At 60.1% G+C, this 25134-nt stretch overlaps 1 protein-coding gene across 1 annotated transcript; it reads left to right on the forward strand.

Annotated features, from left to right (window-relative positions):
• Positions 1-13627: 13627 nt before the first annotated feature.
• Positions 13628-23625, forward strand: CCDC92B (coiled-coil domain containing 92B). Its single transcript, XM_056506827.1, has 4 exons — positions 13628-13744; positions 17536-17689; positions 19698-19745; positions 21434-23625. The coding sequence occupies exons 1-4, from the start codon at positions 13700-13702 to the stop codon at positions 22117-22119; spliced, it is 933 nt and encodes a 310-aa protein (XP_056362802.1). The 5' UTR covers positions 13628-13699; the 3' UTR covers positions 22120-23625.
• The last annotated feature ends 1509 nt before the right edge of the window (positions 23626-25134 follow it).

The following is a 25134-nucleotide window of genomic DNA, read 5'->3' on the forward strand; positions in this document are numbered from 1 at the left end:
GAGCTGGGTGACCTCTGCAGTCCCCCCAACCCAAACCATTCTGTGATTCTGGGATGCCCACAGCAGCAGGGCACTGACCCAGCAGGTGTCTGGCACCTTCCCCTGGCAGGGGCTGCTCCTCTCAGACACCCCTGCCCTGCTCCCCAGCCTCAGCAGCTCACAGGGGATCAGTGGCTGAGCTGTGCTGGCACAGGGTCAGACTCAGCAGCCAGGGCTCGGCTTTGAGGCCAAACCCCTGCATGGACACTCTGAACGTTGCAAACAAGGCACTCGGGGCTCAGATTTGGGCTTTTCCAAAACCCTGCTACCTCTTGCCAACATCACCTGCATTTTTCGTCCATTTTGGGTGGGTTTTGCAAGAGCCAGGCTGAAATCAAATCCCAGTCAAGAAACAGTCATTCTGGCATCCAGCTTGGAGGCAGATGTTAACTCCAAGCAGGGATTCATCTACCCCCACAAAACTGCAAAACTGTGGAGAGCGAGCTGTTTTTAGCTCCTGGAAAAAAATGTCTCTCCTCCTGTTGCTGCTGAAGTCCTGCTCCTGTTTCCACAGCAGCAGCAGCAGCTACCAAGCACCAGAGCATCTGCCCAGGTAGCAGCAGCAGCAGCAGAGGGCCTCTTTGAGCAGCCTCAGCACCTCGCTGCCATTCAGATTCGCTCAGGGATGAAGGGAAAGGAGGATGATAAAACAAACAAGCAAAGAAAAAGGCATTTTCGCTGCTATGGTTATCGTCCCCAGTGGGAGGAAGCGGCAGCAGAGGGAGAGTGCAGTATCTGTGAAGGTGGTATGTGCAAGAGCGAGCCTGTGCCTGCAGTCACACTGCGTGTTGGATCTGAATTTAAACTCCTTGGCGTGATTCCAACCCTCAATAGACCGTGCCTTGTGGACAGATATTATGTCCCTTCTGCTACCAAAACAACAAGCAGTCTTAAACAAAACAGCAGAGCCTAGAGCGTGCAGGAAACAGCAGAACCTGTCAGGATCCATCTCACAGCCTGCATTCTCCAGGGATGTGGATTTCCCCAGCCCTGGCGGGCTCTGTGCAGCTCCACGCCGGTGGGAACTGGCAGGACGAGGGGAAAAGCTCATCCCGGTGAGCAGACATGCAGGACCGAGCTGCAGCCCCGCACGGGGACAGCGCTGGGGACATCACCCCGGCAGGCTGGCGGGGGGCGCGCAGGGAGGCTCAGACGCCTCTTTCCTTGTGTGCAAGCACTGGGGCTCCCCAGCCCGGGAGGTGCCCGGGGGAGGCAGGACGAAGCCCCCGCAGGCCACCGGCCCCCGCCGCCGCGACCCCCGGGACAGCAGCGCAGCCCAGCCCCGCACGGGCTGCTGGAAACCCTCTCCAGCAATGATCGGTGTCTAAGAGCGGCGCCGGCAGCCACCGCACCCTCCTCCCGCACACGGGCCCCGGTCCCCCGGCCCCAGCCCTAGGGCTCCGCACAGCTCCCAGTTCGCGGTCCCGGCCCCGGTCCCGGCTCAGCCCGCACGTACCGAAAATGGAGCCCGCAGCCCCGCGCCGTGCCCGCCGCTCGCCGCCCGCCGATCCCGCCTCGGTGGCGGAGCCGGCCCCGCGCGGGGCGGTGCGGGGCGGAGCGGGGCCGGCAGGGGCGGTGCGGGACCGTGCGGGGCTGTGCCGGGCCGTGCGGGGCTGTGCCGGGCAGTGCGGAGCTGTACCGGGCTGTATCGGGGCAGTTCGGGGCCGTGTGGGGCGGTGCGGGGCCGTGCCGGGCAGTGCGGTGCCGTGCGGGGCTGTACCGGGCAGTGCGGGGCTGTACCGGGCTGTACCGGGCTGTACCGGGCTGTACCGGGCAGTGCGGAGCTGTACCGGGCTGTACCGGGCAGTGCGGGGCTGTACCGGGCTGTACCGGGCTGTACCGGGCTGTACCAGGCAGTGCGGAGCTGTACCGGGCTGTACCGGGCTGTACCAGGCAGTGCGGAGCTGTACCGGGCTGTACCGGGCTGTACCGGGCCGTACGGGGCTGTACCGGGCTGTACCGGGCTGTACCGGGCTGTACGGGGCTGTACCGGGCTGTACCGGGCTGTACCGGGCTGTACCGGGCAGTGCGGAGCTGTACCGGGCTGTACCGGGCAGTGCGGAGCTGTACCGGGCTGTACGGGGCTGTACCGGGCTGTACCGGGCTGTACCGGGCAGTGCGGAGCTGTACCGGGCTGTACCGGGCAGTGCGGAGCTGTACCGGGCTGTACGGGGCTGTACCGGGCTGTACCGGGCTGTACCGGGCTGTACCGGGCAGTGCGGAGCTGTACCGGGCTGTACCGGGCTGTATGGGGCTGTACCGGGCAGTGCGGAGCTGTACCGGGCTGTACGGGGCTGTACCGGGCTGTACCGGGCTGTACCGGGCTGTACCGGGCAGTGCGGAGCTGTACCGGGCTGTACCGGGCTGTATGGGGCTGTACCGGGCAGTGCGGAGCTGTACCGGGCTGTACCTGGCTGTACTGGGCTGTACCGGGCTGTATGGGGCTGTATGGGGCTGTACCGGGCAGTGCCGGGCTGTACCGGGCTGTACCGGGCTGTACCGGGCTGTACCTGGCTGTACCGGGCCGTGCGCGCTCCCCGCCCGCCGCGGCCCCGGGATCCCGCAGGCTGCGGGGGCAGAGCCGCCTCTCTCGCCCTGTCCTGCCTAAAGCTCTGCCCCGTGTCCTTCCTACAGCCCTGCCCTGTCCAGAGGGGCCTAAAGGCAGGAACGCGCCCGGGCCATGGCTCATTTCCATCCCACCGAGCAGGAGCCCGGCCCGAAGCATCCCCGTGCTCCAACATCCCCGCCCCGACCCTCTGTATCCCCGTGCTCCGGGATCCCCGCTCCCGACCCTCTGTATTCCCGTGCTCCGGGATCCCGCTCCCGACCCTCTGTATCCCTGTGCTCCAACATCCCCGCTCCCGACCCTCTGTATCCCCGTGCCCCAGGATCCCGCTCCCGACCCTCTGTATCCCCGTGCTCCGGGATCCCGCTCCCGACCCTCTGTATCCCCGTGCCCCAGGATCCCGCTCCCGACCCTCTGTATCCCCGTGCTCCGGGATCCCGCTCCCGACCCTCTGTATCCCCGTGCCCCAGGATCCCGCTCCCGACCCTCTGTATCCCCGTGCTCCAACATCCCCGCTCCCGACCCTCTGTATCCCCGTGCTCCGGGATCCCGCTCCCGACCCTCTGTATCCCCGTGCTCCAACATCCCCGCTCCCGACCCTCTGTATCCCCGTGCTTCGGGATCCCGCTCCCGACCCTCTGTATCCCCGTGCTCCAACATCCCCGCTCCGACCCTCTGTATCCCTGTGCTCCGGGATCCCGCTCCCGACCCTCTGTATCCCCGTGCTCCAACATCCCCGCTCCGACCCTCTGTATCCCTGTGCTCCAACATCCCCGCTCCTGACCCTCTGTATCCCCGTGCTCCGGGATCCCCGCTCCGACCCTCTGTATCCCTGTGCTCCAACATCCCCGCTCCGACCCTCTGTATCCCCGTGCCCCAGGATCCCGCTCCCGACCCTTTGTATCCCCGGGCTGCTCTCGCCCAGCCAGTTTACAGTTGGGCTGCTTTGGGAGGGAAACTTCCAGGTAACTTTTCCTCTGGGAAATCAAATGAATCCAGTGGAATTGACCCCCTCAGGAAACCAAATTAATCTAGTGAAATCAACCCCAACAGCACTCAACATTAATTATAAATGATGTTACACGCATTTCAGTTGCATGTGCCAAATGAAACATGCACATCACGGGTGAGGCTAACACAACCTCTGAAAGTAATTTGCAAAAACTAGTTAAAATCAATAAACAGCACAGCCGTTCCCGTTTCTGGAAAGCCTCTCCAGCGGCAGGCAGAGGAATTCCCATGGCAGGAAGCAGTAAGTGCCGGCACCTCCCTCCTGCCCCTCGGAGTCTCCTCCAGGTGTGAATGTCACCTCCCTCCATCCCCACCCTGCTCTCTCTGCATGAAGAGAACCCCCAGCTCTTCCTTTCCTGGGAAATCCAAGTCTTTTGGGCCCCTCCTTCCTCTGCAGCCACCCTCCCACTGTTGTTCTCATCCGTGCCATTCCAGGCAGATAAATACTTCAGGGCTTTACGGAGCAAAACCGCTGCTGAAAGGAGAGGGAAGAGCTTTCGGTGTCACAGCCCCTCAGGGACTCTGCATGTTCCAGAGCTCTTCGCAGGCCCAGGAGCAGATGCTGCTCTCCGTGTGTCTGGAGGCCCACGAGGCTTTTCTGTTAATGGTGTTTTGTCATCGAACGCGGGATGGGAACTGACGGCAGTGCATGTGCATCAGCAGGGAGAGCCACAGCACATGCCTGATGTGCCTCCCAACGGGAGAGTTAAAGCACCAAACAAAATCAGGGGATCAGAACAGATATTCTCCAACGATCACTGATGGCTGGGGGAAACACAGCCCCTGCCTCCCATCTGTTTTTCAAGTAAATCTCAAGTGCTGCATGCATAAAGCAGATCCTCAACCAAAAGCATGGCGGGGATTACAAGAAAAGTTTGGGCAGCCAGGTGGTAATTTGTCCTTTCCTCTGCTTTAACCTGAACAGCGCTCATGTGGTGTTTGCAGCCCCTGGTGCAGCCGCCGCGCCTGGAACTTTATTTTAAAGCAAAGCCCAAGATGTTCATGTGCCACAGGGCTCTGAGGCCGTGTCAAAACCACAAGAGCAAGCCCAGGGTGCGTGCCAGAGCTGCCCCAGCCCCCCGTACCTGCTGGGGGAGCCCAGGTCCGCCCGGCTGACGATGCGGTGCTGCTGCGGCGAGTGGAGCCACTGGAACGCCGTCAGCGTCCTCTCCTCGATGCGAAAGCGCCCTTCTCGCACGTACCTAAAAATAAACCCGGAGAGACTGAAATATTCATCAGCGCTGGGCTGGGGGGGGAGCGGCAGGAGCGGCTCGGCTGGAGCCGCACGTCCCGCAGCCCCGCGCTCCTCACGGGGCAGGGAAACAACTCACAGCCCGTCTGACTGCACCCCTGTGCCACCCCCATCCTCACAGCCCGTCTGACTGCACCCCTGTGCCACCCCACCCCTAACAGCCCGTCTGACTGCACCCCTGTGCCACCCCACTCTCAGGGAGGGTCCCTGCACCTCCATGGCGATCTGGGGATCAGCTGCAACCCCTGCACACAACACAGCCCCTGTACACAGCACAACCCCTGCACACAACGCCTGCACACAGCACAACCCCTGCACACAGCACAACCCCTGCACACAACCCCAGCACACAACCCCAGCACAGCCCCCAACCCACACAAACCAGACCCTCAGGTCCCCATAACCCCCATGTGCAGGAAAACAAAGAACAAACATTTCCAAAGCAGCACAGGACATTCCCCTGTAAAGCCCAGGGGTGCAGCAGCCCTGCTCAGCACCATCATCTCGGGGCACAGCCTGCCCCCAGCACCCACCCAGACCAGCCCCAGCCCCAGCCCCAGCCCCAGGCTTTCACTGGCCCCAAGGCCCTTCTAGCATCACTTCAAATGCCAGGCCAGATGTTGAGGCTTATCAAGTAATAGTCGAGTGAATTTGTGATTATGAATTTGATTAGAAAAATATAGATGCCCCATTAAGTGAACAAAATTCTGGTAACTGCAGTTGTTTCCATCTTTTGGAACAGAATCGTGCTCCCTGCTTCCATCCCAGAAGCCAGCTGCACTTCACACACACTCCTCTGAACATGAAATTTCATCAGCAAGTAATTAATAAGGTAACACCCCCGTAGTACTGATTGGAGACACACACACACAGCTGCAGCATCCATGAACCTCAGCAGAGCTCCTGTCCTTCCTCTGCTGATGGATGCTCCAGGAAGTTCATTCTCAACTCTCACTGCAGGGATGTGCCCAGGCTGCCTGGATGGGGCCAGGGGGATGTTCCACCGTGCCAAGAGCTCCCCACGTGCTGCTGCTGGGCTCTGTGACCTGCCTGTGACCAGCACTGCAGGCTGGGGGCAGTGACAGTGCAGGAACGTGACTTCCCACTGCAGCTAAAGGAAACCTGAAAGGCTCCCTGAGCATCCCCAGCACACGGTGACCCGCCAATTTTCTGGTTAAAAGCGATGCCAATGCTCCCTGCACTCTGGTAAACGATAGCCCTGAACGGAGCAGGGCAGGGCAGCCGGGGAAGGGGGTGAGGCACTGGGGATGCAGAACAGCCAGGCCAGGCAGCTGCTATTACAGTTTGTCCAAATGTCTGAGGGAAAACAGCGTCCTTGGCTGCGAGGAGGGGCGAAAGGGAGGGAGGGAGGGAAGGAAAAAGCTTCGGTGACTCCCACTGTGCCCACTCGCCCTGGTTTGAGGGGCTCCCAGCACAGCTGGGGCGCTGGCCCAGGGACCAGCCCGGCTCCCGTCAGCGGAGCCATCCAGCCACAGCCTGGCATCGCCGCAGCGCCCTGCTCAAAAGTCACAAGCTTCGGACGTCACAAACTGCACAATCCAACATAAAAGAACACAGACAAAGCTTGTTCTCAATGTCAGCCCGTCCCGGCTGCTGCGGGCACAGACAGTGCCCTGTTCAAGCCCCGTCCCCTCTCGCCGGCGATCAGAGCAGCCTCGGCACGCCACGCGAGTCCCGGGGACTCCCCCGGAACGAGAAAACCTCGGTGAGGAGATCTCGGCATCCCCGGCACGCCGCCGCCCCCACGCTGCCTCCTCAGCGGGCAGGACCCTTTCCCGAGAGCAAGAACTCCTCGGGACCCGACTCTTGTACCTCTGCCAGCGACCCCCTCCCAGCACGGACCCGCTCCCTCCCTGCACCCCCACGAGCCCCCGGCTGGAGCAGCCACCCCGCCGGGACCCCTGGTCCAGCAGGAGCCCCCCGCTCCAGCCGGGACCCCCCTGCTCCAGCCGGGATCCCCCCGCTCCAGCCAGGACTCTCCTGCTCCAGCCGGGACCCTCTGCTCCAGCCGGGACCCTCTGCTCCAGCCGGGATCCCATGATCCAGCCGGGACCCCCCGATCCAGCAGGGACCCCCGCTCCACTGGGAACCCCTTGCTCCAACCAGGATCCCCCCGCTCCAGCCGGGAACCCCCTGCTCCAGCCGGGATCCCATGATCCAGCCGGGAACCCCCCCGATCCAGCCAGGACTCTCCTGCTCCAGCCGGGACCCCCCTGCTCCAGCCGGGATCCCCCCGCTCCAGCCAGGACTCTCCTGCTCCAGCCGGGACCCCCTGCTCCAGCCGGGATCCCATGATCCAGCCGGGACCCCCCGATCCAGCCGGGATCCCCCTGCTCCAGCCGGGATCCCATGATCCAGCCGGGACCCCCCGCTGCAGAGGGACCCGCGGCGCCCTCGGAGCACCCCGCAGCGCCCCAGATCCCGGGCGAGGTCCCGTGTGCCCTCAGCCCCAGCCGGGGCGCTCCCAGCCCCCGGCAGAGCCCAGCCCCACCCCAAGCCGAGCCCCCGCCGGTCTCCAGCTCCGGTCCCCGGGCCCGCCGCGCTCACCAGCGCACCAGCTCCCAGCGCCGCTCCCCCGCCGCCTTGCCCGAGGCCATCCCGGGGTCCCGCCGGGCGGGGGGACCCGCACACCCCGCTCGGAGCCGGCGGCGGCTCCTCAGCACCGGCCCCGGGGCTGGGACGGCTGCGCCGGTTCCTGCGCGGTTCCTGCGCCGGTCCCTGCGCTCCCGCCCCCTCCGGTCCCGGGGGGCCCCGGGGGGGCCTGGCCAGGGCAGGTGCGGGGGGGCCGCTCCGCTCTGCCCGGTTATGTAAAGCGTTACGCAATTGCCCCGGCGGGGCGGCCCCGAGGGGCTCACAGCACCCCGGGACCTCCCTGCGGACCCCGGAGTCCCGACCGGGGCTCCAGAGGAACGAACATCTCCCAGCCTTTTAAACACTCAGAGCGAGTCCGCGCTGAGCATCCCGAAGTGCCTCGGCAGCACCACCGGGGAAAAGAAACCCCCAAACGGGGCCCTGGCACCCCGGCCCCCCGAGCCCCCCACTCACCCAATCCCTCACCCAATCCCTCACCTGCCCGGTCCGGGGGCTGCACCCCGCCCCGGTCCTGTCACGGTCCCTGCTCGCTGTGAGAGCACCCGCCCAACCCGCCTGGCACAACTGGCAGAACTGTTCTCCCATAAATCCGAAGGAAAACCTGCCTGAGCCGGAGTTTCCCTCCCAGAGCCCCTGGGCGCTGCAGGGGGCTCAGGCACCAAACCACACACGCAGTCAGGTGTTACTGCAAGATTTAAACCACACTGAAAGCTGCTTCCCAAAAGTGGGGTTCTGGCCCCAAATCCTCACTTTTCTGATCTTTGAGAACTTAATTTCACAGCTCAGCAAACCCAGGTACTGCATCCACAAGCCAGCAGCTTCATTTAAAGCAAGTAGTTAATTACTCAAGTAAATTCCTAGTATTGGTAATTCTGAAGTCCTGCCTCACATCTGAAGGGCATTGGTGCTCCCTCACAGCTGGGGAGCAGAGGTTGGCTGTGTCCGTGCTGGCTGTAGAGGCTGTGCTTGCCTGGGCCACAGAAAGGGAATTCAGATCCCACATCTGGACACTGACCTGCCCTCCAGGGGGGCTCTCATCTCCTACAGGTTAAGGGCTAAAGCTGGAGAGAACAATCTGCCCAGAGAGAACATGTCCATGTTTAAAACCTAAAATTGGACTGTTCGCATATCACATATGCACTAACGCCGAGGAACAAATTGCATTGCTTAGCTCAAGCAAATATCCTTACGAGTAGATATTTTCCAATCCCTATGGAAATGTTAAGCTAATGTTAAATTTATTAAAACCCTCCAGCTTTTAGCCTTTAGACTTTAAGGAGCTTCTTATTAGGTTCTTCAAAGCAATTAGAAAGCACATAGACACTACATTTCAATTAGGTTGAAAAATAATATCTGAGGCAAAGTTAAACTCATTTATAAATTAAATGCAAAAATCCCCCTAATTATTAACTCGGGGGTGGAGGAGAAAGCTTTGGTCTCAAAGCACTCCCGTAGGCGCCCTGGAAGGGCGCAGCATCCAGGTTAACTCCAGTGCACGTGGGATGCAGCTCCCATTGGGAATCTGCTCTTTGGTCCAGGAATCATCACCACTGAAGGGATCAGTACACACACAAACATGCACATACGAACAACACAGATAACACACATACACACACACACAGATAACACACATATACACACACACACAGATAGCACACATATACACACACACACAGATAGCACACATACACACAAACACAGATAGCACACATACACACACACAGATAACACACATACACACACAGATAACACACATATACACAAACACAGATAACACACATATACACACACACAGATAACACACATACACACACACACAGATAACACACATATACACACACAGATAACACACATATACACAAACGCAGATAACACACATATACACACACAGATAACACACATACACACACACACAGATAACACACATACACACACACACAGATAACACACATATACACACACATACAGATAACACACAGGCAAACACAGATAACACACATACACACAAACACAGATAACACACATGTACACACACACACTGATAACACACATACATACACAAACACAGATAACACACATATACACACACACACAGATAACACACATACACACACACACTGATAACACACATACACACACAAACACAGCACACATATACACACACATACACAGATAACACACATACCTACAAACACAGACAACACACACAGCTTCACGCACTCATACACAAGCACACGCACACACACAAGCACGCACGGCCGCTCGGGTGCTGCCTGTAGCGGTGCTGGTGCCGGTACCGCTTTATCCTTACCGCAGCCGGTGCCGCTGTCCGCACGGTGCCGGTGCCGGTGCCGGTGCCGGTGCCGGTGCCGGTGCCGGTGCCGGTGCCGGTGCCACTAGAGGTCAGTGCCGGCACGGAGCAGCAGCAGCGGCAGCGCCGGAGCCCAGCCCCGCTCCAGGAGCTGCTGCCCGCAGCCCCATCCGCAGTGCCCGCGTCTCTCACCCCATGTCTGCGCATCCCGGACGCTCCATCCCTACATCCTCGCACCCCCGCATTCTCCATCCTCCATCCCCACAGTCTCCACCAGCCTCCAACCAGGGAAAAGCCGCGTTGCTGCAGCAGAAGCCGGGGCTGAGGCTCTTGGTGGGTGTCCCCACGGCCGCGGTCCCGCGGGTCACCGTGAGCAGCGGCTGGCAGTGCCCTCACCGAGGCACACGGCTAAAATGTGTCCCAGCAGGGCACAAGGAGCTGACTGCCTCTGCTCCAGTCTCTGCAGCTCAGTCCCGCATCTGAGGCCGCAGCAGGGACCCCCAATTCCTCCTGAATCGGTATTCGTGCTGGTTTTGCCTCACTGTATTGTAACCTCAAACTTGTTTGAGAAGGAGCTCCAGTCTCCTGTCTCTCGGAGCAAGCAGGGAGTGGGGAAGAGTTGCAGCACAATTACAGTGCAGGACATCATGGTGGCTGGAAGCATCAGCAAAAGCACTGCCACGTCATGTCCCGCTCAATAAAGCTGCCAGTGAAACCAGTTCATTGTGGACCCATCCAGTTGGAATTGCGGGATTGTGTTAATTGCGGTGATGGGGAGCACGGGCAGCCCGTGCACCCCAGAGTGACCCCAAGGTGCCGGTGGTCGCTGTGGAGCAGCCGGCGCTCCCCGTGCCGTGCCCCGCCCGGCAGGCTGCGTCCCCGAGCGACGACCTCACTGCCAGAGCAGCTCTCCGTCCCTCAGTGCCTGACCTTGACTGTTGGCAGGCTTGTCTTCTACCCAGTGGAAAATCAATGAAAATTGTACAGACCTTGTGAAACATGATGCACTCAAACATTCCCCCTCTCGCCCCCCCTCACCTCCAATCTGTAGCTCACTGCTACCCGAGTGAGCACACAAGTTAGGAGGAGACACAGGGAGACATTGAAAATATCCACACACCCCAAACACGGCACACTGCCCCGAGAGGGACAAGTGAGACCTTGGGACACGCTGGCCTGAGGGTCACAAGTGCATCAGAGAGAGACAGTGCTGCTCTGAAGAAAGGCTGCGCTCTCCCCCTCCACACGGGCATCTGTGACCTCTTACCAGCTTCTTGGTTCAATAACTCATTTTCCAGAGAACACAACTTGAGAGGAGCACCACATAGGAGCTGCCATGACTAGGTGAGCATGGTGAGGCCCTGAAGATCTCTGTTGTGCTGTCTGGGGCTGCAAGCAGATCTGTCTGAATAACTTATTGCAAAAGAGCTTCTTGTGTGTGCATGCACAGACCTTCAGACCACACTGCTCATCTCTTCTCCTGATTTAGTGATTTCTTTCTTTGTGTGAACCAAACTTAGTCTCCACAGATGAGCCCTAACACCAAGCCCAGCCTTTCTCTGCCACCAGAAACAACAGGCCAGGCTGGACCCCACCACTGTGCATCAGGTGAGGGTCCAGTCCTTGGCTGTGGCTGTGCAGAGATGTCACAAACCTTCTGTATCACACCTGGAGCATGTGCTTTGCTGCAGTCTATTGGCCACAGCACGGCCTTGCTGCATCTGTGGAGCACCAGCACTCACTCCGAGCCTGGAAGCATTCAAGGGGAGGGAAGGATGTGGGATGGTAGAATGACACCACAGACAGTATGTCGTTAGGATACTGCTGGGAGCCAAGAAAGCGGGTTGCTCAAGGACAAGGAATTATGACAATGATTAAACACCTGCTGGAGACATGAAAGACATGATTTTTTCGTAAAAGCATGTTTTCAAAGAGGTGCTGCCTTCTTGGACCAATGAGTCTTTTCTATTGCACAAACTACTCTATATAAGTGTAGTGTTTCTTTAAATAAAAGCTCTCCTTTTGCTTCTCCATTACACGAATAATTACGTTGCATTATTCTTTTCGCCGCTCTCCGGTAGCTCAAATGCAACAACAATTCTCTGTGAGCTCCCCTCCAACTGCCCTGTGTGCTGCTTGTGCGTGGGGATGTGCAGGATTGCAGCAGGTTTAGCGGGGAGACGGCAGCACGGCTCAGCACCGAGCAGGAGCGCTGTACCCTGCAGGAACACTCGGTTCGAGGGAACAGGAATCAGCAGACTGTCAGCTGATGGAAGGACGCTACCATTTCCCTGCGCCGTCACCATGCAGCGTGGAACAGGCCACCGCACCCCGGGCTCCCTGCCGGCACGGAGGCGCACAGCATTGAGTCATCCTTCAGTGTGAAGCCCCAGCTGGTCTGGGCACCGCAGACAAAAGGCATGAAAAATCAGTAACCACTTGAGTAAACAAGTTTTTCTCACCATCTCTGTGAGCACAGCTTTGCTGTTTGACCGGTGCCGGCCCCGTTTGGCCGGCGGTGACACCGCAGCCCCGCAGGACACGGCGCCGGTGCCATCCCCACAGACCGAGCCCACTTGGGCCGCGGGGGCTGCTCGGGGGGACCCATCCCGGGGCTGCTCGGGGGGACCCATCCCGGGGCTGCTCGGGGGGACCCATCCCGGGGCTGCTCGGGGGAACACAGCTCGGGGCTGCTCGGGGGGACACAGCCCGGGGCTGCTCGGGGGGACCCATCCCGGGGCTGCTCGGGGGGACCCAGCCCGGGGCTGCTCGGGGGGACCCAGCCCGGGGCTGCTCGGGGGAACACAGCTCGGGGCTGCTCGGGGGGACACAGCCCGGGGCTGCTCGGGGCTGCTCGGGGGGACCCAGCCCGGGGCTGCTCGGGGGAACACAGCTCGGGGCTGCTCGGGGGGACACAGCCCGGGGCTGCTCGGGGGGACCCATCCCGGGGCTGCTCGGGGGGACCCAGCCCGGGGCTGCTCGGGGGGACACAGCTCGGGGCTGAGCGGGACCGCCGGGGCCGCTCCGGCCCGGGGCTTCAGCACCGCGGACAGCGGCGGGAGCGGCGGCCGGGCAGCCCCGGGATCGGGACACGGGGGTCCCCACGATCGGGACATGGGGGTCCCCGGAATCGGGACCCCCAGAGCCCCGAGGAGCAGGGCCCAGCCCCAGCGAGGGTCCAGGGCCGCGGGAGGGGCCCCGGGGAGCTGAGCCCCGCTTCACCGGGGGTGCTGGGGAGCGGAGCCGCAGCCCCGATGTCCCCGGCAGCGGCCCGGCCCGGAGCACGGTGCTGGTCCCGGGGCACAGTGCTGATCCCGGGGTACATCCCGGTCCAGGGGTACAGGGCTGGTCCCGGGACACGGTGCTGGCCCCGGTGCTGATCCCTGGCCCGGGTCTGTCTCGGTGCTGATCCCCGACCCAGGTCTATCCCAGTGCTGTCCCCGGCCCGGGTTTGTCCCGGTACTGATCCCCGACCCGGGTCTTTCCCGGTGCTGTCCCCGGCCCGGTCCATCCCGGAGCTGTCCCCGGCTCTGTCCCGGGTCTGTCCCCGGCCCGGTCTGTCCCGGTGCTGTCCCCGGCTCTGTCCCGGGTCTGTCCCCGGGTCTGTCCCGGGTCTGTCCCCGGCCCGGTCTGTCCCGGTGCTGTCCCCGGGTTTGTCCCGGTACTGATCCCCGACCCGGATCTATCCTGGTGCTGTCCCCGGCCCGGTCCATCCCGGAGCTCTGTCCCCGGCTCTGTCCCGGGTCTGTCCCGGTCCGTCCCCCGCCGCCCGGCGGAGCTCCCAGTTCCGGTCACGTTGCCGCTGTTTACGGGCGCGGGGCCGGGCCGGGCGAGGCGGGGCCGCCGCAGGCAGCGCGGGCAGCGCGGAGCCGCCGCGGCCCCGGCCCGGCCCGGCCCGGCCCGGCCCATGACGCCCAGCGGGCGGCCCGCGGGGCCCCGGCGCTCCCCCCAGGTAAGGCGGCGGCGGCGGGGCGGTGCGGGGCGGTGCGGGGCGGTGCGGGGCCGGGGGCTGCGGGCCGGGCGGGGTCCCTGCGCTGCGGGTCCCGGCGCTGCGGGCCGGCCCCGCACAAGTTGCCGCAGCCCCGCCGTGCCCGGTCCGGTTCCGTGCCCGCCCCTCCGCGCTCTGTGCCCGCGGGCCCCGCCGGGCTCTGCCGGACCGGCACCGGCACCGGGACATGATCGGACCGGGCAGCGTTCCTGCCGAGCCCCAGCGCGCGGGCGGCACCGCGGGTTCCCCGCCGGGGGAAGGACCGGCCCGGTTCCGCCCCGGAGCCGAGCTGGATCCGCAGCGAATCCCCCGAGCCGGGAGGAGAAGGCTCGGCCTTGCCTGAGGAGCCTCGCTGGGGCTGCTCGGAGCGTTCGTGCTCGGAGAATCGCGAGAAACACAATGATTTATAATCACCATCTGTATTGATTTTATCTGTAAATAGATACTGACAGATAGTGAATAGCAGACTGCACTCCGAGTGTAATTCTGCCTCGGCTGAGATCAGGGAAGGTTTCCCACTGACTTGTCCAAGGCCAGGATTTCACCTCTACTTTCTATTCCTGGCGTCGCCACTGCTTCTGTGACCTTCTGCAAGTTCCTGAGCTTCCTGCTTGCCTGATTTCCCTACATTTAAAGATGCACTGGCTCCGTGGCATTGCTGCAGTTTATATTCTTTGAGCTGTAAAATACCAAGTGCTGTGGATTTCTAGTGTGTATCCGTGTTTATTCCTGCGTATGTTTTAATGGGATGGAGAAGGGGTTGCTGGCAGCCACAGCAGGACAAATTATCGACCTGTTCCTGCAAACCTCGTGCCCTCTGACTCCCAGCTAGTTTGCTATTTATGGGGAGTAATAATCACACAGATAAGGGCCAGACCATGGTGTGATAGTGCGTGTCCAGAGGTACGTGGGTATGTAATGCTGCATCTCCTTTCAGATGCATCTTTGGGATGGAGAGGTTTCCTTGGGTCAAAGTTTTGGGATTCTGATTTACATTGAACAGCAGCCTTAGGCAGAGTTTGCCCTGGAAGCAAATTCTCAATTGACCTGTCTGGGCAAAGGAAATCAGCTCTTGGTGACTTGCAACTGAATTGGTCATTGTAGCTGCTCCAAGAGGCTGCTTCAGTCATTTTGGCTTGTGAAATAGGAATTTGACAAGTGAAATTTTAAATCTCACTGGGATTTTCCAACATCACTTTGAAAGAAGTAGCTGAGATCAGGACTCCCAATATGCTTGTGTCAAAGGCCATGGTTGCATAGTGAAAGGACAAGAAGTGTGGGAATAAAAAGGGGGTTAGAGGCAGGTGCACAGGAAGGCTGAGCAGAGACCATGCCCACAGTCACTCCATGTGGAGTGGAGAAATGCAGGGGGCTGAGCCCAGGGCCACCTCATCAGTTCTGTGCTCAAAATCTTGGAGGATCAGCAAGGGAACCTTGTTCCTGGAAAGCTCTTGGAGATGGAGCAAAGCCCATGGATGTCCAGTCTCCAAAACTGGAGAGAGCTGTGTGGCCAGAGCTCTGCAGGGAGCAGGGGCCAGGCTGGAGGTGTCAGCTCTGACCAGGGGCAAAGCTCAGCTGACTGCTGCCTCTTGGCTGCTGTGTGTGCACATGCACAGCTCAGAAGCACAAGGGCATGGAGCATTCAAGCTAAAGAGGGACTACAATCACTCACTCTTGGCTTTCATTATGAATGGCATTGTTTTCTAGGGCTGTAACCTCACACCTAACTCATCAAAATCACAGAGCACACGGTCACTGTGAGACTCCCACCAGCAGTTGCCTTGGGATCTTAGAGCTGGTCTGGAAAGGAGAAGGAGCAGCTACAGCAGGGAGGGATCAGAGTGGGAGGTTCATGGCTGAACAAAACAAGGTGCTCGCTCCCTCATGTGGGACTTCAGATGTTCCTGCCACAAGCTCAAAGCTGTTTCTCAAGGAAAAAAGTGAAAGTTATGTTGGACAGGCAAAGCTGATTCAAACCCACTGAGGATTTCCCACTGCAATTCTAGAGACAGACTTCTTTTCCCATACACACGGTAAATTATGAAGGCTCCTTGCTTCCAAATCAGAGACAACAAACAATCTCAATTCCAAACTTTTTTTCTTTTGCTTTCTTTGCAGCTTGAAATCTATCAACTGTTTTTAAAGGAAAACATTTTCATTGGTTTTTTAAAAAAAGAGCAATTTCGTATTTAAGGAAAGTTAAATGGAAAATTTGTAGCCATTTTTACTAAAGACGTTTCAACTAGACAGAACAAAGTGCTTGGAAATAGCAGTACGTGTCCCCTGGGCTTTGGCCAACCTACTTTCTGATGTTTTCTGAGATGAGGTGCCACAACTGCCATCAAGAAGCTCAGCCCACCAGGGCCAGGGCTGGCAGGAGGACGTGCCTGTGGTGTGGTTTGCATTCCTGGTCTCTGGCAGATGCCAGGTAACTCCCATGGCTCTTGCACTGGCACCAGGACACGGTGCCCTCCAAGGAGGATGGCCTGGCCAGCCCCAGCCCTGGCACAGCTGGGTGTGACACCTTCTGTAAGGACAGCTACAGGACAATGCCCTTTGGATCATTTTTTACCAGCAGGTTGGGTGCTCAGCTGTCCCCAGCCAGGCTGCAGCCTCCACCTCACCAAACACAGGAACAGGCAGACCCCACTGTAAAGCTGTCACAGATCTGCAGAGCCTCTGGCTGGAGCAAAGCTTTGACCTTGGGGCACTGCCAAGACCACTTACTGTGGGATTGATCTTAAATGCATTCTGGTTGCAGGAATTGCAAAATGCCCTCTGTGACCATGCCAGGGGTGCTGGAACAGTGAGCCACAGTGCTCGCCTGGTTCTGTGGTTTCTGTAGAGAGAAAACTGGAGTCAGATGTGGGAAGCAGCTGCTCAGGGACAGGATGATGCACTCCATCCCTCAGGCTTGTGGCACAGCATCTCCCTAAAGAATTGTTTAGGTTGGAAAAACCTCTCAGGTCGCTGAGTCCAGCCAATCATCCAGTACTGCCAGGTTACCTTGATTTGCTGCAGCTTCTCTCCTTTGTGTAGGGAGCAAGCACAGATTCCACACACCACAAAATGGTGTTTCCTGGGATAAAGGGCTCTTTCAGGGGTTATTTTTATCTCTCTGTGCAGCAGCACAGGTGGGTGGTTTTTGCAGCTGCTTTGCTGAGGCAAAGGACCCCCAGCCAGCTCCAGTGCCTGGCACAGCCTGCCAGCAGCTCTGCTCTGCCAGGCAGATTACCAGGGAAGATGCTCCTTCTCCTGGAAGACAACATGACTCTCCTAGGCACGCAGTGCTGATCGGGTCAGACACAGCATATTGTATTTTTCATGTGCTGGATCTCTGGCTGCAGTTGCTGCTGTGCAATGTGGGGCTTGTCAAGAGACAGCCAAAACCGTCTCTGGTGCAACTCCCACCTGGGCTCAACAGGGAGCAATCCTGTCCCAGATGCATCCCACTCAGTGATAAAGTATTTCCTAGGGCCAAATTCAGAACAGCCACGCATGCTGTGAAGCCAGGGCTCGTGCAGCAGGGTTTTCTGCCTGTGCAGTGTCAGAGCAGGCAGGACAGGAGCACGGCAGGGGTGCTGCAAGGTGAGAGGGCTGAGGCTGTTCCCTGGGGACTGGCTGAGCAGGGCTGCTTTGCCCACAGCCTCAATCCCTTGGAGAGGGTCAGGAGAGAAAGCAGCCCCCTGCTGTGCCCCTCAGAGGGCTCCAGGGCTGGGCTTGCTGCGCTGCTGATCACCTCTGCATCCCTGCAGAGCTGGCCGGTGCATCTGGTTGCGATGGAGACCGTGTCCCTGGAGCACCAGATCCAGAGCGTGCAGCGGCACATCGCCTTCCTCAAGAAGGAGCAGATGGAGCTGCTCCATGACCTGCACCTGGAGATCCTCCGCCTGCAGAAGCACTGCTCAGGTGAGGACTGCTCACACAGCACCTGGGGCAGCAAAGCTCCTGCCCTGCCCTCACACAGGACACAGAGGGGCAGTGCCAGGCTGCAGGCGAGGCTGGGGCCCTGCCTGCCTGGGGCTGTGGCTGCACAGCTGCACCCCGTGTCACACTGCCCTCCTGCCACCCTGCAGCACTGACAGTCCCCCAGCCTTCTGCCACCCCTGCAACCCATTCCAGCTTGTGCTGCTGCTCTCATCAATAATTCAGCCATAGCTAATTACTCCTTGTCTTCCAGCCTCTCATTCTCCCAGGTTCCTGGGAAACAAAGAAATGTCTGCACTGATAAAATTGGCTAATTTCCCCCATCCTTTCTGGGCTTTTGCTGTTTTATTTCATTGTTTTAATGGTTTCGTCTACAGCCTCTTCAGGTTCTCCTGCCTAAATCAGCCGTGGGGGGTCTGTCCCCACGGGCTGAAACGAGCCCACTGCACAGGTGATGTCCCCTTCCCAGTGTGACCCAGGGACAGCCATATCTGACCAGAGGAGTCCTGTCCTCCTGGGTGAGCTGTGTGGTTCTGCCAGCAGAGATGGGGGCAACCCCTGGGTAGTTTTAAGGAGACTTTGCTGACATTTGGGTGTCATTATGTGGGGGGCTGTTTGCAGGAGGAGAATAGAGTCTCTAAGTCAGTTTTTCCCCACTGTGGCCCCCTGGAGCCTTGCCTGCTGCCCTGTTGTTTCTGACTTTTTCACTGTCCCCTTGTCTCTCTGAGGTATCTCTGTGGAAAAAGCTCTCCCTTCCCCAGAGGTGGTTCTCAGCTGCCCCTCAGGGGTCATGGGGATGGTGCTGAAGCAGATCAGCACCAGCCCCTGGCTCCAGCACAGAAACTGGGACCCCAGGCTGTGCATCATTGCTGCACTTGCTCAGCAGGATGATGTCTTTGGAAATAGGCAACTGCTTTGGTTTTCATTTGAAATATACCTGAGACTGCAAACCTATTATTTTAGCTTCAGAAATACAGCACAGTGGCCACTGATTCCCACTGGGGCAGTCAAGAGGGCTGAGTGCTCTCCAGAAGCTGCATTACGTTCTCAGGTACTTCTGCCTCCTCACTACAGATTTGTTTTCCAAGACAGACAGGCTGAGCAGCCTGAGCCAAGCGTCAGTTTCAGAAGGATGGCAGTGATGAGGATTAGAGTCAACACAAAAGCAGATTAAAAGAAAAATGTAGGGCAAAGATTAACCATTTGAACTCGTTTTAGGGTGAAGAAATAGCCCCAAACAGCTGAATGATGCTGCTGCCACTCTCCTCCTCTGCTCAGGGCTGTTCGTGGTTGGGTGGGCTGTGATGATTAATTCAAAAGGGACTGTCTGTAAGAGGGCAGGGTAAAGTGAACTCCTGAAGGTCCCTGAGCTGCCCTTTGTGACCTGGTGTTGCCTGGGGCTAGACAGCGAGCAGGCAAAGAGCAGCAGAGAGGAGGCACACGGTGGGGCTGAGCAGGCACGGTGGGGCTGCAGCTCCTCAGATTTGGAAGGAATTTGGAAGCTCCACGTTGCCCTGGAGCAGGGAGCATCCTTCTGCAGGCACATCGTGCTGGGACGAGGCTGTCCCTGCTTGCATCACGTGCAGAAGCAGCAATCAGCCTGGAGCAGTAAATTATGAAATGCTTTGGGTGGCAGCTTACACTTTGGTCTATTTTCAATCCATTGTTCTGCTCTTTGTCCTGGTTTAAAGCACTGAAAATGGTTCAGCAACTCTTGGAAAAAAGGAAAGGCATTGTCAGAGGAGCAGAGCCTCCTGCAGACAATGCCTTGGCCATGAGGCTGATTAATGACATATAAATTGCCAGAATTGCCTATTTTTAGCTCAGCCTGTGGCTGGTGCTCCAGGATGGCCACAGTCCCATGTGGGCTGGGCAGAGACAGCACTGCAGCCACAGTGATGCCCAGTGCCTCACAGGGAGCAGAGGAAAACTTGGGAAGCACAGAAAGGGTGGGATGCTCCTCCTCAGTCCTGTTGGATTTCTCTTGCAGAGCTCACCCATGACCTGGAAATGAAAGAGCTGGAGGCACGCCAGCAAGGTAAGAGCACAGCTGTGGGCACGAGGTGTGGCCAGAGGGGACATCAGGGCTGCAGGGAGGGGACAGGGACCTTGCCTGGGGCAGGACTGGCGATGCCAGGAGCCCCACAGCCGGCAGAGGCTGCTCTCCTTCCTCTGTCCCTGAGACAAAACTGGAACTCCTCCCTGGCGCTGCCTGGGCAGGGCCCTGGCACCCGGCCCCAGCCTGTCCCCTGTCCCCTGTCCCCAGTGCCAGGGTGGGTGCAGGCTGCTCTCATCAAGGGCCCTCGCCCTTGGCAGCCCCAGCAGTGCTGGCTCCATGGGAATTCCAAACTCCCAGCCCTTCCCATGGACCTGGGGTCCCTTCTCTGCACCCCTGGGCTTTGCTGGCACGGGGCCTGGTGCCCAGCCCTCCAGGTGCCATGGGGATGTCACCAGCAGCCTGCCCACCCTTCAGCCTCTAGAGCTGCACAATCCCTCTGCCACGTTTGTGGGGCAGCACCTCATTTACGATGCCATCGAATGATTGCTCTCCTAATACCATTCATGCAATAATTACCGCCTGCAACTGCCTCCCTAAGACCTCATTATACTGCAGGAGCACGGAGGAGCTGAGGCTTTAAGAAGCTGCCAATCACATCATAAAAAGCAGATTATTGCAGAGCGTAGAGCAGGCCTGGGCAGGCCAGGGAGCACGGGAGGTGCCAGCCTGCGCCCTGCCAAGGGCTGGGTGCTGGAACAGGCAGCCAGGGCTGGGTCAGGAGTCCAGCCTGTCCTGCTGCTGCCCACTGGGCTTGGCCCCAGAACCCCAGGCTGTGAATTCCCCAAGTTGCCTGGCCATCCTGCCCCAGGACAGCATTCTCCAGAACCCACTCCCCCTCCCAGGATGGGGGCTCCTTCCCTGCTGAGCGCAGCCCAGCTCCTCTGTAATCTTGGATTAGCATCTCCATCCTGACTAACCAGGCTTTGGAGTCCTGGGCCTTGAGGTTAAAAGTCCCTGCAAAGTTGGGCTGATGGTTTCCCTGCACCATTTCCTTTTCTCTCCCAGCCCATGTGGCTCCCCCACACCCTCTGCACACATTCAAAGTCACTTTAAGCGTGAAAAACTACTTACCTAGGGAAATTTAAAAACTGCAGCAAGGTAGAGGCAGCAGGTTCCATGGCAACAACATCCTCCACCGAAGCTGCCTCTTGCTTTGAGCCTGCACTCGGGTGTTACACGTGGCACCGTGCAGGGCCCTGTGCCTGCGCTGGCAGCGAGCCCTGCGAGGTTTGGGTCCCAATCTGAGCAGCCTCAGCAGCACTGTGGGGACAGGCTGGGACAGGCTGGGACGTGCTGGGACAGGCTGGGACAGGGTGGGACAGGCTGGGACATACTGGGACATGCTGGGACAGGCTGGGATAGGCTGGGACATACTGGGACATTCTGGCACATGCTGGGACATTCTGGAACATGCTGGGATAGGCTGGGACAGGCTGGAACATGCTGGGACAGGCTGGGATAGGCTGGGACAGGCTGGGACATTCTGGCACATGCTGGGACATTCTGGAACATGCTGGGACAGGCTGGGACATACTGGGACATACTGGGACAAGCTGGGACAGGCTGGGACACGGGCAGTCAGCAGCCACGCTGGGCCGTGGGGCCCTGCCAGGAGTGCTGGGGCTGAGCCCAGCTCCCTCTGCGACCCCCCGTGCCTCGACCCGCAGATGTCCTGGACCGCGAGCTGGAGGAGAAGTGCCGGGCGATGGAGGCGCAGCTGCAGGAGAAGGAGAAGGACAACGTGGAGCTGCGCAGGGAGCTGCAGCACAAGGAGACGCTGGTGGCCGCGCTGCGCTCCAGCCTGCGCAGCAAGGAGCGCCGCTTCCTGGAGGAGCTCAAGCGCCGGAGCCACCGCGTCACCATCCTCGACACCGAGCTGCAGAAGCAGACGGAGGCGGCCGCCTACCTGTCGCTGCAGCTGCACGCCACGGCGCAGCAGCTGCCGGGCCCCGAGCAGCCCCCGGGCCAGGCCGCGGCCCGGCCGCGCCGCCGCGGCCACAGGGCAACGCGGGCCCGCGAGCCGGCGCCCGAGGAGCACGAGGCCATGCCCGACCCCGCGCTGTTCCTGTACTCGCCGCGGGCCCAGCGCCCCGAGCCGCCCGGCCGGGGCCAGCGGCACCCCCGGCAGCCCCCGCAGGAGCCGGCGGCCAGGCCCCGGCCCGCCAAGGGCGAGCCCGGCAAGAGGCAGGGCTCCGGCGGCCACGGTGGCCAGGGTGCTCATGGTGCCCACAGTGCTCATGGAGCCCACGGTGCCCATGGTGCCCATGGTGCCCATGGAGCCCACGGTGCCCATGGTGCCCATGGAGCCCACGGTGCTCATGGAGCCCACGGTGCCCCCCGGGCCCAGGAGTAGGCGGCGAGGTGACGGCGTGGCCCGAGCGGCCCGGAAGGCCTAAGCCCGGCCGAGGTTCTGTTCCTCCCCCCGTCCCCTTGGTGAGGGGAAGGGGCAGCCGAAAGCAGAGCCCTGCACACACATCCCACCCACCGGCAGCCAGAAGGAGCCCCCTGCCCCAAAGGCCCGAGCCAGGGATGTCACTGGCAGTGCTGCAGGACGGGAGCGTGCGGCACCGGGCTGTGAGGGGCATGGCCAAGCAGCTGCCCAGAGCTTGCAAGGAAAGAACAAGAGGAAGACAGAAGGGGAAGCATGTTTGGAACGAGATCTTGCTGCTGCTGCTGCCCTCAGAGTGGTGCCAGGGTGCTTTCCCTGGTGCTGGGAGGTGGGTGTGCAGTGCAGGCACCACGGGATGGGCCCGGCCCGGCCTCCAGCCCTCGCCATCACTGGCACCGGGCACTGCGAGGGCCAGGACGTCCCCAGGAAGGTTCTCCAGAGCGCAGGCAGCTGAACAAGGTGGATCCTGTGGGTGCTGGAGGGATCCCCTTGCACAAGGACAGTGCTGCTGTGCTGGCCAGGCCCTGTCCCCTGCTCCCCTGTGCAGGGTCTGTCAGTGTCCAACACGGATTTCTCCCCATCACATTCAGACTCAGACGAGGCAGCTGGACAGAGATTGGCATCCTGGCAGTCCTGGCAGCCTTGGCACTCCTGGCAGTCCTGGCAATCCTGGCAGCCCTGGCAATCCTGGCACTCCTGGCACTCCTGGCAGCCCTGGCAGCCCTGGCAGCCCTGGCACTCCTGGCAGCCCTGGCACTCCTGGCACTCCTGGCAGCCCTGGCACTCCTGGCACTCCTGGCACTCATGGCAGCCCTGGCAGTCCTGCTGGATGCACCGTGGCTCCTGGGCCGCTGCAGCCGGGCTCCATGTGCTGCTGGAGCAGGCTGCACCCCCTGCCCCTGCACAGGGCTCTCCTCACCACCAGCACTTGGTTCTCAGTCACAGCCACAGCCAGCCCTGGGTTTGCTGCTGAGGGCTGAGCAGCTCCTGGTCCCCCCCATCGCCTCCCGAGCACGGCGGCCATACAGAGCTGCCTTCCCCCCAGCCTTGCCCCATTTCCAGCCACACTGTCAGCTTTACACCCCACTCCCTGGGTGTTGTGAAACACCGTTAGGAGGGGAGGGCTTTGGGCAGGGCAAAGGTCTCTGCTGCAGTGCTGCTCATGCTGCCTGAGGGCAGGTTTCACCCTGGTGGGAGCTGCCAGCCCGGCTGGGACTGGGCCCTGCCTGCAGCCAGCCCTGCCCGGACCCTCGCTGCCCCCACGGCTGGCATGGCCACCAGGGAGCTGCAGGGTGACATCAGACCCTGTTTCCTTCCAATTCAATTTGAAACTTCTTGAGAGACATCACCCTCATAGACTAGCGAGGCCTGGCCTGCCCGCTCACACTCAGTGTGCCCGTGCAGTCAGAGATGTCTATTTTTGTAGTTCAATATTTATATACTCTATTAAAATGCTTTATGAGATTCACAGCAGCAGTCCCAGGCCAGCTCTTTGGTAAAAACTGATCCCAAAGCAAATGAGCTGCACTAGCAGGGCAGAAAGCAGTGGCTTTTGTACCTTTTCTTTGACTGTTACATGACCAGTCAGGCTTTGGCGGGCAAGAGCCCTCCTGCTTTCCCAGGGCACCCGTGGTCCCTGACACACCCTGGGTTTGGGAGAGAGCCCAGCAAGGCCTCGCTGGGCAGGGCCCCCTCACAGTGCTCGGCAGCAGCCTGGCTTGAAGCTGGGCTGAGGGGTGCAGCCCTGGAGCAGAGCCCTCAGAGCCCCTGCTGTCCCCCCAGACTGCCACAGCCAGGGAGGCTGCAGGAGCCCTGGTAGGGTGCTCACAGGCCATGGCTGCAGAGCTCCATGTGCCCAGGCTGTGCCCAGGTTGTGCCCAGATTGTGTCCAGATTGTGCCCAGGCTGTGCCCAGGCTGTGTCCAGGCTGTGCCCAGGCTGTGCCCAGGCTGTGCCCAGATTGTGTCCAGGCTGTGCCCAGGCTGTGCCCAGGCTGTGCCCAGGCTGTGCCCAGGTTGTGCCCAGGTTGTGCTCGGGTTGTGCCCAGATTGTGTCCAGGCTGTGTCCAGGCTGTGCTCAGGCTGTTCCCAGGCTGTTCCCAGGCTGTGCCCAGGCTGTGCCCAGGTTGTGCCCAGATTGTGTCCAGGCTGTGCCCAGGCTGTGCCCAGGCTGTGCCCAGGCTGTGCCCGGGTTGTGCCCAGGCTGTGCCCAGGCTGTGCAGGGCAGCATGGGGGCTCAGCACCAGGAATGAGGGAGAAAACCCTGAGCTCCCTGGCAGGGCTGCAGAAAGCTTCCTGCCTGTTTGCCCTGCACAGTGAGCCAGGCAGTGCCAGGCCCAGCTCTGGGTGTGCTCAGCCCTGCTGTCACCCACCCACAGCGAGAGGAGGGTTGTTGGGTGTCGCACAAGCAGCCCCAGGGCTCCAGTGTCACAGCTCTGGGAGTGCTGTGCCCATGAGGTGCTGCTGCCCCCTGGAAATCGCTGTTCCTCTCAGGTTCAGGGAGGTTCTATGCGGATTTGTCTCTCCTCTCTTAGGGTGAAAGGGGCCTGTCCCTGTGCTGGCTGTTGCTGCAGCTGTGGTGTGCACAGCTGTTTCCTGTCCTTCCTAGACAATCCTGATAGACACAGTATGTTGCATTTTTATTGCAAACTCCTTCATGAGATCGTGGTGTTTATGGCTGACCCAAGCATTGAAAAGTGGAGGGAGAAGCACGATCCTTCTCCTGTGTAAATACCTTCCTAGCAATCATCATCCGTAGTGCCTAGTATGTAAATGAAGCAGCCCTGTCTGAGCTGCAGGGCCCTTTCCTCTCCAGCAGTAATTAGCAGCTTGCTCAAGGAGTTGATGTCATTCCATTCCCCAGCTGGTCCCTCCCCAGGCAGCTGGGCAGGTCTGGAGCCCCTGGGCCAGGGGGGTTCCCTCGGAGAGCAGAGCGAGCACCCCAGTCCCCCTTCATGCCAATGTAATGTGCTTGGAAATGA

This window comes from Oenanthe melanoleuca, chromosome 19, assembly GCF_029582105.1.
Source record: "Oenanthe melanoleuca isolate GR-GAL-2019-014 chromosome 19, OMel1.0, whole genome shotgun sequence".
Lineage (NCBI taxonomy): Eukaryota > Metazoa > Chordata > Aves > Passeriformes > Muscicapidae > Oenanthe > Oenanthe melanoleuca.